The sequence below is a fragment of the Periplaneta americana genome, chromosome 12, assembly GCF_040183065.1.
Source record: "Periplaneta americana isolate PAMFEO1 chromosome 12, P.americana_PAMFEO1_priV1, whole genome shotgun sequence".
NCBI classification, from domain to species: domain Eukaryota; kingdom Metazoa; phylum Arthropoda; class Insecta; order Blattodea; family Blattidae; genus Periplaneta; species Periplaneta americana.
In genome coordinates this window covers 149258744-149275665 of record NC_091128.1, presented here as the reverse complement: position 1 = coordinate 149275665, position 16922 = coordinate 149258744, and the positions used below count along the sequence as shown (strand labels likewise).

The 16922-nt window shown below is 35.7% G+C and overlaps 1 protein-coding gene across 8 annotated transcripts in view; it reads left to right on the top strand.

Annotated features, from left to right (window-relative positions):
* Trpgamma (Transient receptor potential cation channel gamma) overlaps nt 1-16922 on the top strand; it is a 663689-nt gene that overhangs the window by 452207 nt on the left and 194560 nt on the right. For all 8 annotated transcript variants that reach the window (XM_069842256.1, XM_069842254.1, XM_069842252.1 and 5 more), the window contains one exon: nt 5808-6045. In XM_069842256.1, coding sequence (XP_069698357.1) covers nt 5808-6045 — 238 coding nt within the window. The remainder of the gene's footprint in view (nt 1-5807; nt 6046-16922) is intronic.

Below are 16922 nucleotides of genomic sequence, written 5' to 3'. Positions count from 1 at the left end.
GAACATGTTCCAAATTACACGATACTATCGGTTTTTGTTTTTCTTTTATTTTAAGGTCATGTCACGAAGTAAGTCTGGAATTAAAGAGGTCCCCAGTTGATCCGGATGCCTTGAAGAAAGCTGTTAAAGCAGTTATTGCTTCTCCAGGAAATAAAATCTAAATCAGAGAAGCCTGCTCTGGTTTATGATTGAAAATACATTTTAAATATGATTGTCAGTTTTTACAGCTTTATTCCCACCTATATTCCATGTGTTCCAACTTACAAGAGGGTATGTTCCAAGGTACATGATCCTGTTGTACCTTTGAACACATTACATGTCCCTTTATTTTATTTTTTCCATCCTTAATAGATCTGTAAAACAGGAAAATACATACACGAAGTTGTAAAGGAATCTTCAATAATTATTTCAAGCATTTTTTTATTAAAAAAATTTCATTTCCCAAAATTAAAAAAAATAAAATGTGAAAAGTGTTTAAAGGTACAACAGTTTCCCCTACAGAGTAAACCGTAAATAATGTCATTAATTTGAGGGGGTTATTCTTTGAGATATTTCAAACAAAAAAGTGTAATAAAATTTTGCTCGTCTTTGCTTCCTTTTCGAAATATAAATTGAGGGCTTTGCCGGAAGAAAGGCGGATAGATCTATACGCCCTTCTTTGGGAAAACGGTTTAAAATGTAGTGAATAATTATAGTAGCGAAATTTTATTTTGATTGTACTGTACATACCTGCAGGACAGGGCTGCGTGCGTGTATAACATTTTATTCAGGTGCGTTTTAAAATCTTAGATTGCATATATCTCAATTCGCCATATTGACGTATACGCCCTTTTTCCAGCAAACCCCTCAATTGTTTTATTTGAAACATTTTATAGCGTGTTTTCAGAAAATCATTGATTGAATTCCCAATATGCTCAGTCAATTTTATTTAAGAGAAAAGTATATTATGATAATAAATTATTGAAAAAAAAACATTTTTTCTTTAATTGCACAGAAATTTGATCCGAACAAATGTAACTTTTCGTCTCACAACTTTCAGTAAATTTCGTGAATGAAAAGTTTTCTCTCTATGCCTGTCGGCGTAGCCTATTCATTCTTCTGCCCTTCGATCTTTCAAAAACTTACACTTCGTACTACACAGAGAAGGAGAGGTTCCTTATACGTATACACTAGTCTAAAAAAAAATTGTCTCCTACTGAGGAAATTTCAAATGTTCTATACTGAAATTAATGCGCTGATTCCAAAACTGTAATCGTATTTATCATACCACGTCACTTTTTTTAGTTATGAGGCTGTAACAATAATACTATATCTTACTATTCAGTACATACCTGTACCGTAAAGTCAGAGATATACATTGACCTAAGTTGATATATTCTCTGTAAACTATTAGATACACACTTACAATATGTAGTAAGCACTAGAAACTCTGTTAAAAGTGCTTGAGATCTTTGCTTTTCCGCTTTTGTTGGCATGTGGTTGATCGTAGGAACCAGCAGAAATCACCCATCTTGCTCGGACCGTATTAACAGTAGTATCTGGATCCCATCGTTGATATGTCCTGATGGAACCTCTCACCATGTTCGTCATTTACAGCGCCGAGATTTGATGGAAAAAGTTAAGGTGTGAATGAAGAAAGAGCATTTTAATGACATGCGACAACCTAGATTCTGAAATGTTCTAAGCATGTTATATACTAGCTCAGCATAATTATCAGCTCGATAATTTCCTAAAAACCTAGTTGACACTAGTACAAATGTGTCCCAAGCTTCGTGTTAAAGAGCACTCACTTTTGCCCTGAATGTAGTGTCACACATCATAATTAAAAATTAAAAATGCTATTATTTTAAAATTGTAACGTGATAGAAAAAAACGGAATTCAGATCTGTAATCAGCACACTCAAATTATGGTTGGTGCACTTGTGTTTGTTCTGTGGCAAAATCACAGTAAAATAAATAAAATGGATCTAAATGTATTAAAAATGTAAAAATAAAAAATAAAAAAAATGTTATTATTTTTAAATAAAATTGTGACGTGATAGAAAAAAAACGGAATTCAGATCTGTAATCAGCACACTGAAATTAGGGTTAGTACACTTGTTTTTGTTCAGTAGCAAGATCACAATAAAATAAATAAAATGGATCTAAATGTATTAAAAATGTAAAAATAAGCAATAAAAAATATTATTTTTAAATTGTGATTTGATAGAAAGGAACGGACTTCAGATCTATAATATCAGTTCACTCAAATTAGGGTTGGTACACTTGTTTTTGTTCAGTAGCAGAATCACAATAAAATAAATAAAATCGATCTAAATGTATTAAAAATGTAAAAATAAAGAATACAAATTATTATTTTTAAATTGTGATGTGATAGAAAGAAATGGACTTCAGATCTATAATATCAGCTCACTCAAATTAGGATTGGTACACTTGATTTTGTTAAGTAGCAAAATCACATTAAAATAAATAAAACGGATCTAAATGTGTTAAAAATGTAAAAATTAAAAATCAAAAATATTTTTATTTTTAAATTGTGACGTGGTAGAAAAGAAACGGACTTCAGATCTTTAATCAGCCCATTCAAATTAGGATTGGTAGACTTGTTTTTGTTCAGTAGCAAAATCACAATAAAATGAATAAAATGGATCTAAATGTGTTAAAAATGTAAAAATTAAAACTCGAAAATGTTTTTATTTTTAAATTGTGATGTGATAGAAAAAACGGACTTCAGATCTATAATATCAGCTCACTCGAATTAGGATTGGTACACTTGTTTTTGTTCAGTAGCAAAATCACAATAAAATAAATAAAACGGATCTAAATGTGTTAAAAATGTAAAAATTAAAACTCAAAAATGTTTTTGTTTTTAAATTGTGACGTGATAGAAAAGGAACGGACTTCAGACCTTTAATCAGCACATTCAAATTAGGATTGGTACACTTGTTTTAGTTAAGTAGCAAAATCACAATAAAATAAATAAAACGGATCTAAATGTGTTAAAAATGTAAAAATTAAAAATAAAAAAAAAGGTTCTATTTTTAAATTGTGACGTGATAGAAAAGAAACGGACTTCAGATATTTAATCAGCACACTCAAATTAGGATTGGTACACTTGTTTTAGTTTAGTAGCAAAATCAAAATAAAATAAGTAAAACGGATCTAAAGGTGTTAAAAATGTAAAAATAAAAAATAAAAAAGTATCTATTTTTAAATTGTGACGTGATAAAAAAAGAAACGGACTTCAGATATTTAATCAGCACACTCAAATTAGGATTGGTACACTTGTTTTTGTTCAGTAGCAAAATCACACTAAAATAAATAAAACGGATCTAAATGTGTTAAAAATGTAAAAATTAAAAATCAAAAAGTTTTTATTTTTAAATTGTGACGTGATAGAAAAGGAACGGACTTCAGACCTTTAATCAGCACACTCAAATTCGGATTGGTACACTTGTTTTTATATATTATTTCAATGTACCGAAGTACATATGATATTTCCATGCAGATATTCTGCGTCATCATACGATGGAAGAGTAATGGAATGGAGAAAAATTCTCTCCGGCGCCGGGATTTGAACCCGGGTTTTCAGCTTTACGTGCTGATGCTTTATCCACTAAGCCACACCGGATACAACCCCGACGCCGAACAGAATCGTCTCTGATTGAGTTCCAACTCTTGGGTTCCCTCTAGTGGCCGCCCTGTGCACTACGTCATAGATGTCTATGAACATCGGACCGAAGTCCACACATGTGCTCAGGTGCACTCGTTATGAGTGACTAGTTGGCCGGGATCCGACGGAATAAGCGCCGTCTTAAATCACTTCGTGATTTACGCATATCATATATTATTTCAATGTACCGAAGTACATATGATATTTCCATGCAGATATTCTGCGTCATCATACGATGGAAGAGTAATGGAACGGAGAAAAATTTTCTCCGGCGCCGGGATTTGAACCCGGGTTTTCAGCTTTACGTGCTGATGCTTTATCCACTAAGCCACACCGGATACAACCCCGACGCCGAACAGAATCGTCTCTGATTGAGTTCCAACTCTTGGGTTCCCTCTAGTGGCCGCCCTGTGCACTACGTCATAGATGTCTATGAACATCGGACCGAAGTCCACACATGTGCTCAGGTGCACTCGTTATGAGTGACTAGTTGGCCGGGATCCGACGGAATAAGCGCCGTCTTAAATCACTTCGTGATTTACGCATATCATATATTATTTCAATGTACCGAAGTACATATGATATTTCCATGCAGATATTCTGCGTCATCATACGATGGAAGAGTAATGGAACGGAGCCGGCGCCGGAGAGAATTTTTCTCCGTTCCATTACTCTTCCATCGTATGATGACGCAGAATATCTGCATGGAAATATCATATGTACTTCGGTACATTGAAATAATATATGATATGCGTAAATCACGAAGTGATTTAAGACGGCGCTTATTCCGTCGGATCCCGGCCAACTAGTCACTCATAACGAGTGCACCTGAGCACATGTGTGGACTTCGGTCCGATGTTCATAGACATCTATGACGTAGTGCACAGGGCGGCCACTAGAGGGAACCCAAGAGTTGGAACTCAATCAGAGACGATTCTGTTCGGCGTCGGGGTTGTATCCGGTGTGGCTTAGTGGATAAAGCATCAGCACGTAAAGCTGAAAACCCGGGTTCAAATCCCGGCGCCGGAGAAAATTTTTCTCCGTTCCATTACTCTTCCATCGTATGATGACGCAGAATATCTGCATGGAAATATCATATGTACTTCGGTACATTGAAATAATATATGATATGCGTAAATCACGAAGTGATTTAAGACGGCGCTTATTCCGTCGGATCCCGGCCAACTAGTCACTCATAACGAGTGCACCTGAGCACATGTGTGGACTTCGGTCCGATGTTCATAGACATCTATGACGTAGTGCACAGGGCGGCCACTAGAGGGAACCCAAGAGTTGGAACTCAATCAGAGACGATTCTGTTCGGCGTCGGGGTTGTATCCGGTGTGGCTTAGTGGATAAAGCATCAGCACGTAAAGCTGAAAACCCGGGTTCAAATCCCGGCGCCGGAGAGAATTTTTCTCCGTTCCATTACTCTTCCATCGTACACTTGTTTTTGTTAAGTAAAAAAATCACAATAAAATAAATAAAACGGATCTAAATGTGTTAAAAATGTAAAAATTAAAAATAAAAAATATTTTTATTTTTAAGTTGTGACGTGATAGAAAAGAAACGGACTTCAGATGTTTAATCAGCACACTCAAATTAGGATTGGTACAGTTGTTTTAGTTCAGTAGCAAAATCACAATAAAATAAATAAAACGGATCTAAATGTGTTAAAAATGTAAAAATTAAAAATAAAAAAGTTTTAATTTTAAATTGTGACGTGATAGAAAAAAACGGACTTCAGATCTATAATATCAGGTCACTCAAATTAGGATTGGTACATTGTTTTAGTTCAGTAGCAAAATCACAGTGTAATCAGCAAGATGCTGGAAAATTAATATAAGCATGATAAACTACACAAGCAAATTTGTATAGTCTTAGTGAAATTTAATATAATTCCCCAGGATATGCACTGATTTATCACGTGTCAAAGCGTTGCGTATGCAAGGCCAGAACAAAATATATCCTATCAATATGCGATGGATTTGAGGAACAGTTTTCTGTGTCGGTTGATTCAGATTAAGCACATGAGCTGCACGAGGACCAAACTAAATGCTGGAACAGACGTTGGATGTGATCCAATGAGATATAAAAAGCGTGATGCCATTAACATTGTGTATTGCTCCTGTAGGATGCTGCAGCGGGCTCAGGAGACGGAATACATCAACATCAACTGCGTGGACCCTCTGGGCAGGTCCGCTCTGCTCATGGCAATCGACAACGAGAATCTGGAGATGGTGGAGCTGCTCATCGAGCACAAAGTGGAGACCAAGGACGCTCTGCTGCACGCCATCTCGGAGGAGTTCGTGGAAGCTGTGGAGGTGCTCCTGGACCATGAAGAAACGCTTCATCGGGAAGGAGAACCTCACGTGAGTTACGAGATAATACGAGTATATTTCTTCTATGATTGAGGTGTAATGCGGTATGTGCATGGGTGGGCAACTCGTGCTCTCAAAGTGTTTACAAATGATCTTGCCCCTCTAATAAAAGATGTAGGTCATCCCGTATTATTTGCAGATGACACAAGTATAGTAATTATAGCCAATAACTCCAACACATTCCAATCTTCAACAGAGGAAATTCCCTTCAAAATATGTGACTGGTTCTCAGTCAATAAATTGGTATTAAATTGTAACAAAACTAACATAATTCAATTTAAATCCTGTGCAAATTCAACCTCGCAAGCTTCTAGCGCAATAATTAACAACAGATCCCTATTAGAAACAACGACAACCAAATTTCTTGGCTTAAAAATCGATAATGTGTTAAATTGGAAAAATCATATTAAAGAAATTACCCCCAAACTAAATTCAGCTTATTAAATAAGTATATAATACATTTTCAATCTTAATACATATCAACTTGCAAATGTTTATTTGCTATTTAATAAGATATATGAACGTTTTCGCCGTTTGGGGTATCTTCAGATATAACAAAAACATATAATCTGAACCTATAATAACCTATATTATATGTTTTTGTTATATCTGAAGATGCCCCAAACGGCGAAAACGTTCATATATCTTATTAAATAGCAAATAAACATTTGCAAGTTGATATGTCTTAAGATTGAAAATTTATTATATACTTATTTAATAATTCACTAGGCATATTGAAATATAAAAATGAATTGTAAATTCAGCTTGTTTTGCTATTAGAACTATGCAAAAGATAGTAAATATCAATACCTTAAAAACAGTATACTTTGCATACTTCCACTCGGTAATGAGTTTTGGAATAATATTCTGGGGAAATTCCACAGATAGTAACAGTATATTTCTATTACAAAAAAGAGTAATTAGAATAATAGTAGGTGCCAAATCTAGGGAATCTTGTAGGACTATTTTAAAAAAACTACAAATAATGCCCATGGCTTGTCACCATATCTTTTCATTAATAGTCTTCCTCGTATGTAATCGTGAAAACTTTCTAACTAATTCAACAGTTCATAGCATAAATACACGTCAAAGAAATGACTTTCATACTCCATCGGCAAGTCTATCGTGCTATCAAAAAGGAGTGCGTTATATGGCAGTAAAAATTTTAATAGCCTCCCTATCGATTTAAAAAATGAAACTCAAAACATAAAATTATTTAGGGCCAAATTAAAGAAGTACCTAATTTCTCACGCTTTCTATTCTGTAAGTGAATTCATGACATTCAATAACACTTCATGAAATTGATACTAAAACTATGTGTTGTACTAGTAGACTATATTGTAAATCTCGTCTGTATATATATTTCATCTAGACTGTGACTATAAATTAAGACTTTATAATAGTATTAAGTTTTTTGACTTGTTCCATATTCTAGCTGTAAAGCAATGTATGAATGACATGGAATGTTAATAAATACAATACAATGCAACACAACCTCAGTGCAGGTAGAACGGACTCTGTACTAGCTGTAGTGTCTGTACGCGGTTCTTGCAACACAAAAGTTTGCTCGCGTCTGCAGTAAGTGGCGGCTAGTTTTAATTGAAAAACAATATAATCCTCAGATCATTTCCCTTTAGTGATGAGTCGAAAGAGAAAGTTTTTTGTTATTAAGGGTATCTGTACGTGAACTACCACAAATATTATCATAAAATGCAGGCTCTAAATTTCTAAAATTTTATAAGAAAATGAACTCACAATTGGACAAAAATTACAAGGTACCACAACAAGACTTATTAGAACTTAAATATGTGATAAAAGTATAAAAATGTTACTAATACTATTTTTTTAGAACTCACGTTTTACTTTAAATTAAATTTTCCAAAATTTGAAAATTTTCACACATATTATTTCATAACTCCACAACGATTAGAGATACAATTCTGAAGTTTTGTACACTGATTTAACATGCATTTATGCAAAAGGTAGACTACAATAATGCCCATTTCTTTGAAAATAGAAAAATTAGGTCACAAAACATTATGTAAATTTTAATGTATTTTATATAGGACAAATAAAAAATTAATTGTATTAAAATAAACAACTCTACATGTCTGAGAGTAGTCTACTTTTCAGAAGTAAGTGTTTATTACATGCAAGAAAAATATTAAAGATGTCAGAGAGACCATAACAATATTATAGTTAGGTACGTACTAAAAGATGTAACTGCAGAATTTTTGTTGTTGTTATTTTCATACTTTGATAAAACTGGTTTAAAAATATTATTAGTAAACTTTTTTATACTTCTATCAGATATTTAAGTTCTAATATGTCTAGTTGTGGTATCTTGTAATTTTTGTCCAATTGTGAGTTAATTTTCTTATGACATTTTAGAAATTTACAGCCTGCATTTTCTGATAATATTTGTGGTCCTTCACGTACATATACCCTTAAGAAGGAAGATAAAGCTTATATTATGTTCTATTACACTTTCTTACGTATGCCATTTATAATAAGAAATATTAATCCTAGTGTAATAATAAATAACGGTTGCAGCTATGTTTGTTGTATCTTGAAAAAATTGTATTTAGTTTCTGTTTCCAGTACTAAACTGATTCAAAAAACTAGGAAATAATATACGCTAATTTTATTGTGTGTGTTTAGGTACAGTCTGTCTAAAATTACTACAATTATTGTACCATGCGTCATTCTGAAATTCAAATCATGGAATAGATATCACGACTACCTGCATGAGCCGCCAGAGCGTACCGTGGCAGTGAACAGATTTTGCAGCGAAACTACAAACAACTTGTAAGTGCTGCGGCTGGCTCCGTCTGTCTTTCTCTCTTTCAATGTTTTTTTAGCACTTTTTGAGCACGAGTTACCCATCCATGAGTGCTTTCACGACGTAGTTTAAACTTTTGATATTTCAGGCTTTCGATGATCGAGTTGTGATATGACTTAATAACAAATTACAAGAGGGGAGACTTTCAAGATGAATGGTATGGGATATCTGTTTAGTCAATTCACGTAATTTTTATGAAACCAACATTTTTTAAACGGTTTCTCCTCAGTCTTGTTTCAGATAGACAAGGATAATAAAAATAACACAGCAAGCGAACACTCCAGGTCTTTTTTTTTATTTTAGTATGTTATTTTACGACGCTTTATCAACATCTTAGGTTATTTAGCATCTGAATGAGATGAAGATGATAATGCCGGTGAAATGAGTCCGGGGTCCAACACCGAAAGTTACCCAGCATTTGCTCATATTGAGTTAAGGGAAAACCCCGGAAAAAACCTCAACCAGGTAACTTTCCCCGACCAGGAATCGAACCCGAGCCACCCGGTTTCGCGGCTAGACGCGCTAACCGTTACTCCACAGGTGTGGACTACTCCAGGTCTTTATCAGAGTAGAACCTCTAGTACAAGCATGGGGATAATGGAGGGGAGGTATAAGCGATCGAGTTCACTTCTTCCACAATATTTCGGACGTAGCTGCTGTGTCTACATCAACGGGTAGCTACGTGAGCTTGGCCTCTCTTCCGCTTATAGATGTACAAAACTAATGCGGCATCTCATTACATTAAACATTTCAAATCAAGTCAAATACATAATACAGGCATTCATATGGTCACTATGGCGTAGAACTCATAAATAATCACTTATAAGCTGCAGATCATCTATACTGTTTGGTATAAAGCCACCATTGGAATCAACGGAGATTCACTTGAAAAATATTATATAACTTCAATTTCGATAATTTGACAATTAACCTCCCTATTCTCAATTATTACAACTTACTTACAAATGTCTTTAAGAGAACCCGGAGGTTCATCGCCGCCCTCACATAAGCCGGCCATCGGTCCCTATCCGAGCAGATTAATCATCATCATCAACTTTCAGGTTTAGGCCTTCAGACCTGTTCCGTCCTCAGGGAATATCGTCAGTCCATCAGTCCGGCTAATTCCCTGAAGTTTGTCAGTAGATTAAGTCCCCTGGCCGCGTTACGAGCGCTGCGCAGGGCTAGTTTGGTGGTGGGGCTGCCACCTCAAAGCCTCCAAACATGCTTCTCTGTGTACTAACCTCTCCAGAGAGGGCTGCTTCTTCCGCTCACCAAGTCTTGCTGATCGTCTATGATTCCCACGTCGCCCTGGAGACCGTTGAAGTCTTTACACGTATCCCTGTGCAGGGGGACACATTATACCCTGCGTCACTGGGTCCTCGACAGAACTTAGCCACCAACAGGTGTTGCCCACCCCCGCGTCGTGGACGCGTCTGCCGAGATTTATCCACGTGTACCCAGTTATGACATAAATGTCTGCCCTGTGTATTGTGGACTGGGTTACTAGCCTTGTATAAGTCCATCATATAATTCTCAATTCTTCAATTTCGAAAGCTTAACTCTTCATACTTTCGATTTGATTGTAAATTTGATCATTGCGGAAATAAGTATGAAACACTCCAATACGGAAACAATATCGCATTACAACGTGCCAGAACAATTAACTTTTCTGCATCTGTTTCCACATTGGTTCAAGCCGATAGATGATTCATAATTACATTAATACTAGTGGCTTGTGCAGCCAATGCTGCAAACTGAGTTCACTAGACGTTCAAATAAAAACTTTTCAGATTTATTTTCAATGAAAAATACCAGGCATTTTGAAAGTTATTTGCTTCCATAATAATGAAATATACTCCCTCTGAATGGTTTTTATGCAAAATACGTTTCCTTGAACCTATGTATCCTATGTATCTTGAGATTCAACGCGAAAACGCAAGTAACAATGTCAGGGCGATCAGTGACTTTTCATGTAGGAGTAAAGCAATAGCTATTTCAGGTCATTGTGGATTGTAAAAGTCAGGTTTGCTATGTTTTCGAACAATAGACATGGCATTTTGGTTTAGCTGCTACATATAGAGCTTGACATTTAGAGGGTAAAATCATTTTATCCTGCTAAGAGATCTTGCTGAAATGATCGAGAGACTACAAAATTTTGTAGGCCTCTTACTTTATCAATAAGTAATACCGTCTTTCCTTAGGAACTGTAAGTTTTGCTCTCTCTCTCGAGCCAATACCGAAGAGAATGACGCATATAAATTCTACACCACACCGCCATTAAGTGTATGAAAAAGACCTAACCCCATTTGATTAATAACTATAAAAATATTTGATTTTTAATAACAATATTATTATCTTACGTAAGATTTGTAGTTTTATATATATAATAGCCGCCACTCAGTAAATTATAGAAATGAAGTTCTAATTTAACACATTCTCTATATAAACCCCAAAACGTTTCACTTTCATATCATCAGTATAGCATTAATATGTATAATTAATGAAAAATAGTCACATCATGGCATTAACTGTAATGAAATTTCATTTCTAATGGTAATAATGTTATCAAACCACTTCAAGTTTTGTAGATTTCAATATCCAATACACAGCTGTACTCAGAAAATTACGTACCGCAGAATCAGGCCTGTAAATTATTTTTAGTAGGCCTAAGTCTTTAAGTTTTTAATAACCAATTGAATTTGAACTCTAAATAATATGTCAGCAATCCTGCAGGTCATGGCCTTCGTGTAATAGCTATTGTTTATTGTAGTGTGTGTTTTGTTTTATTCTGAAATCACGGCCGTGCTGAAATGCAATTAGTTCTCAAAACTGATGGAAGATGGATTTTGGAAAATAGGAAAATAATGTAGGAAAATTGATATTTCACTGAAAACTACTATTTTTCTGAAAAACGGTGGGTTCCAAGCTTCAAAATGAGGGGTCATTTATTAAGATCCGTTCAGCCGTTTTCCCGTAATTTCCATTAACACTTCAAATTATATATAAACTAGTGGCTTGTGCAGCAAATGCTGCTGCAAACTAAGTTCGTTAGACGTTCAAATAAAAATTTTTCAGATTTATTTTCAATGAAGAATATTTGTCTTTTTGATAGTTATTTGCTTCCATAATAATTAACCATACTCCCTCTGAATGGATTTTTTTTAGGCCAAATACTTTTTCTTGAACCTATTCAACTTCAGTTTTTGAGTTTCAACGCGAAAACGCAAGTATCAATGTCAGGACGATAGCAGTAGATATTTTGAGTCATTGTGGATTGTAGGCAAAAGTTAAAAAAATGTTTGCTAAGCTTTTGAACAATAGCATTTTCGTATAGCTGCTGCATGTAGAACTTTAAATGTAGAGCGTAAAATCATTTTATCCTACTAAGAGATCTTGCTGAAATGATCTGGAGACTACAAAATTTTCTAGGCCTCTTATTTTATCAGTAAGTAATACCTTTTTATCTTTCCTTAGGAACTGTAATTTGTGCGCTCTCTCGAGCCAATACTGAAGACAATGACACATATCAATATCTACACTACACCGCCGTTAAGTATATGAAAAAGACCCAACCCCACTGGTTTAATAAGTATACAAATATTTGATTTTTAATAAAAATATTATTATCTTACTTAAGTTTTGTAGTTATATATATATATATATATATATATATATATATATATATATATATATATATATATATATAGCAGTCACTCTGTAAATTATAGAAATGAAGATCTAAATTAAGATATTCTCTACATTTACTTACATAACCTCAAAACGTTTCACTTTCACGTCATCAATATAGCATCAATATTATGTACAATTAATGAAGAATAGATCCACCATCATATTAACTACAATAATATTTAATTCCTAATGGTAATAATGTCGTCAAACCACCTGAAGTTTCGTAGATTTGAATATCCAATACACAGCTGTACTCAGAAAATTATTATACACTGCAGAATCAGTTTTTAATAACAAATTGAATTGAGCTCTAAATATGTCGGCAATCCTGCAGGTCATGGCCTTCGTGTAATAGCCTATTGTTTATTGTAGTGTGTGTTTTGTTCTGAAATTCAATCAAGTCAGCCGTGATTCTCAAAACTGACAACAGATGGATTTTGGAAAATAAGAAAATTATGTAGGAAAATTGACATTTCACTGAAAACTACTACTTTTCCGAAAAACTTTGAATGCCAGGCATGAAAATGAGGGGTCACTCATTAAAATCCGTTCAGCCGTTTTCCCGTAATTTCCATTACCAGTTCAAATTATATATATATAGATATGTTACACTAGAAAATAAATTATGGACAGAAGCTGACAGGTCGGAGACGCATGCGCACAATAAAGTACTTTTCCAAAGAGCAATGGTCTCACTATATGTAACGAGCAAAATGCTTTTTGCTTAATCGTGAAAAAATTGAGTATGATATAACTTTTCTCTTTTTCCATCACTAGCTGTGCGCAAGTAATATCTTAAACCACACAAAGGCATGTTGGGGCACGTTTCAACAAATGCAGCTTCTGCACTGGTCTGCGACCGGCCTCACACAGTAACTAAAATAACCAAGTTCCCCATAAAATTGTGTAAATAAAATGCTGCGTTTTACGAACCCACAGTTACAGAGTGCGGTTGCAGTGAGCTATGAGCGTGATGGCCCTCAGAAAGAACACACATTTCATTGAGAGGAATGGTCGTTGGCCAGTATCTACAGCTCTTTTCTTTGCTCTGACTAATGTATTTTCTGTTCCTATAAATAATTATCTTCGAAAGTATGATCGAACTGGGATATTATAACTTTCTATCCGTGAGGTATATCTGCCAACTATAATTGAACAACTATCGAGAAAGCAAGACTAACAGCGCCTGCAAAGCCGAAAACCCGCACGACAATGTTGCCTACGTTGCATCGTTGACGTAAAGACTGCTTGTGAGTGTTTCAAGACTTCGGGACTTATCAATTCTCGAACGTCAAGCAGTCTTGAATGGCCACAGTTGTTTATACTAGACTGAACTTTTATCTAATTTGGCAACTGTTATATGTATAAACAATCAAGTAGCCTATTTGAATCATCATCTCTACCTTTCAGTGTATAATCTTTATTTAATTACTAGGCTCTTATTAAAAGCCCAGGAATTTTCTTTTCGTGTGTTTGAGATCAAGAGTGTACAATCTCAAGTAAAAAAAATATATATTAACGCTTTATTTAACGTTATGTTTCATGTTTCTTAGAAATGCAAATTTATTGAGAATTGTTTTTTTTTTCTTTTATATAACCATAGGTAACATCATATAATAGAACCGGAACACTTTGATAACTAAGATACTGTTCTGTTTTGTCTTTTTGTCTCATTTAAACATTTATAATGTTATTTATTTCAATGATGTATGTTATTCAAAGTTACGAAATCTTTCCACGCCGACCAAATGCTATTTCGAGAATGATGAGCGAAACTCGAAGCGCACGAGAATGACGAAACGAGATTCGAAAGACAAATGCAACGAACACAGTGAGCCAGAGCGGCAGTTAATTTTGTTCATCTCTACTGCCAACCTTCCGAATCAATCGGGAGTTTCCAGATTTTTAACCTGTATCCCGATTTTCCGAAATCGTATGTCATTCTCCCGAATTTTCCGCGTGTTCGCTTTTTGTGTGACGAAATCCATGCCATTGGTTGCTGGCCATGGTGGAAAACTTAACCTCTTGTTCTGACAACATATTAGTGTCTCTCACCCAGGTAAAATATTTGCGAACGGCCCAGAAATGAGCATCCCGGTCGACAGCGTGGAACTTGGAAGCATTATGGTTACGTTGCAGCAAGGCAATAAGGGAGGGTTGGGAAAAGGGGTGGGTTTATAAACGGCAGAGATGGCTGCATCATATAGGAATGGGATGGGTGTGGGAGAAAGGAGAGAATAACAGGAGGAATGTATGGCGTAATGTGAAGATACGCTTAATTGATATCGAGAGGCAAGAGATTGAGCTCCAATGTTCGGAAAAGTCCTCACAACATTTACAATCAGATCTCATGCTTAACTGGGGGAGGCGTGACTACATAAATTCTTGTAACAAAGACAGCAGAGCAGGTTTAGAGTGGCTAAGATTGGGGGCATGGAAGGGTAATAAAATTGTCAACGAAGAAGGGGAGCATCTTTGTCCGCTTTGCAAAGGAAAGGACTCCTATAAACATATTTTATTACAGTGTGTCGAATTGGAACATGTACGGAGAAAATATCTACCACCCTCGATGCTAAGTCAGAATAGGAGTTCGCTTGCATGTCTTGACCTCATGGGGAATAGAGAATGGGAACAAAAGACTGGATTGTTCCTCTTGAAGGCGAGAAAGAGTAGAACTTCAGCTGTTGAAGTTTGTGACGCGAACTGAGAAAGGGATAATAGTATCCACCCAACTGTACACGTTTATGTCTTTTAGGTTAGGATATATTATATAATGTGTTTTATTGTGCCATTTCCATTTTAATATGTGTTCTTTTAGAGAGGAGTTGGATGCAATCATAGGTGCGGGGGAGAAACTACAAAGGAGGTCTTGTTTGGGTACAAAGCACGTACGGTCAGAAGACCCGTGCTTTGGATTTTAGAGAAAATTATGATAATATAAAATCTGTATGTATAATAATACGCAATAAATCCATCTATCTATTTAATCTAATTTCAAGTTTTCTAGTTTTGTGTAATTGCGGTGTAGAAGACAAGATGAAGACGATGTCACTGAAAAAAATCCAAAACATGTAAAAAGTGTGAAGTATTATAAAGAAGTATATGCCGTGGAATTGCAGTGCATAACCAAATCAAAGAAAAGTACCACTTTCACATATTGTGCAATCTGCCGGTGTGATTTAAGTGTGTCTCATGGTGGTAAAGGCGACATTATTACGCACTTAAAAATTGTAAAACATAAAGACATTGTTCGCTGTGAAGAACAGAATCGTAAAATCGGCAATAATAGTATCATACGTGCGGAGTGTTTGTTCACGTCATTCATAGTGGAAGAATCTGCCAACGACCCTTCCAAGATGTCGAAGTACTCTTGGAAGTGTTCTTAAGGAATGAATCCTGGCAGAGATATTGCGGAAGGTTGGGAACCCAGGATCGGTTGCGGAGAGGATGGCGAAGAACTGAATATGCCTATGGAATGAAATTAAGAAGATGAATGATATGAAATCTAAATTCTTTTTCTACACGGGAGGGGAAGGAAAATTGACCGTAGCAATGAAAATTCAAACCCGACATTTTTCTAAGTAACTGTGGAAAACCACGGAAAAATCACAGTCGGGTTGATCGGTCCGGGAATGGAATCACGGACATCCTGAATGCGAGTCCCATACGGATTTGAATCAACATGTTGTTCCTCTTACTAAACAGGGACATCCACGCTCATTATACTACTGGGTGTTCATTTCAAAGTGTGTCATGACGTCACTGTTATGAGTCAGCGACTTGAAGCGAGTTTCAGCTTTTATGTCAGAGAAGTTGCCTATTAATCAAGGTGTTCAATCTGAACTTGAGAACGTGTACTGTATAACTTGAACGTCATAGCAACAGATGGCGGTCTGTACGGTCTATGTGCTACCATAACCTCTTTCGAACTGTGTATTTGTTATCATCGGTTGCGTACCACAACATTCCACAACACAAATCAAATGCTCCGTGTACATGTTGACAGTCGAAGTTAATGTCAACAAATACGTAAGTAATCGTCTTAACCCTCTCTCCATATCCCGACAGTAAGAAAAAACTCACCTCAGTACGTGTTTCCAAATAGTTTACATTCCTGCCACTACCGGCGTTACCGTACGTGTCGGTAAGTACTCTTCAGAATGAACGCCGTACTTGCCAGGCAACTTCTCTGACACTTAGGTAATACGCCTCTGCGGAAGTGTAGGAAGACTGAATTCTCTGGGCTCATCGGCTAACCTCATGACGGCATACGGCGAGCCATGACACACTTTGAACTGAACACCCAGTAGTGGCAACTAGTATCAGTGGGGTTCTC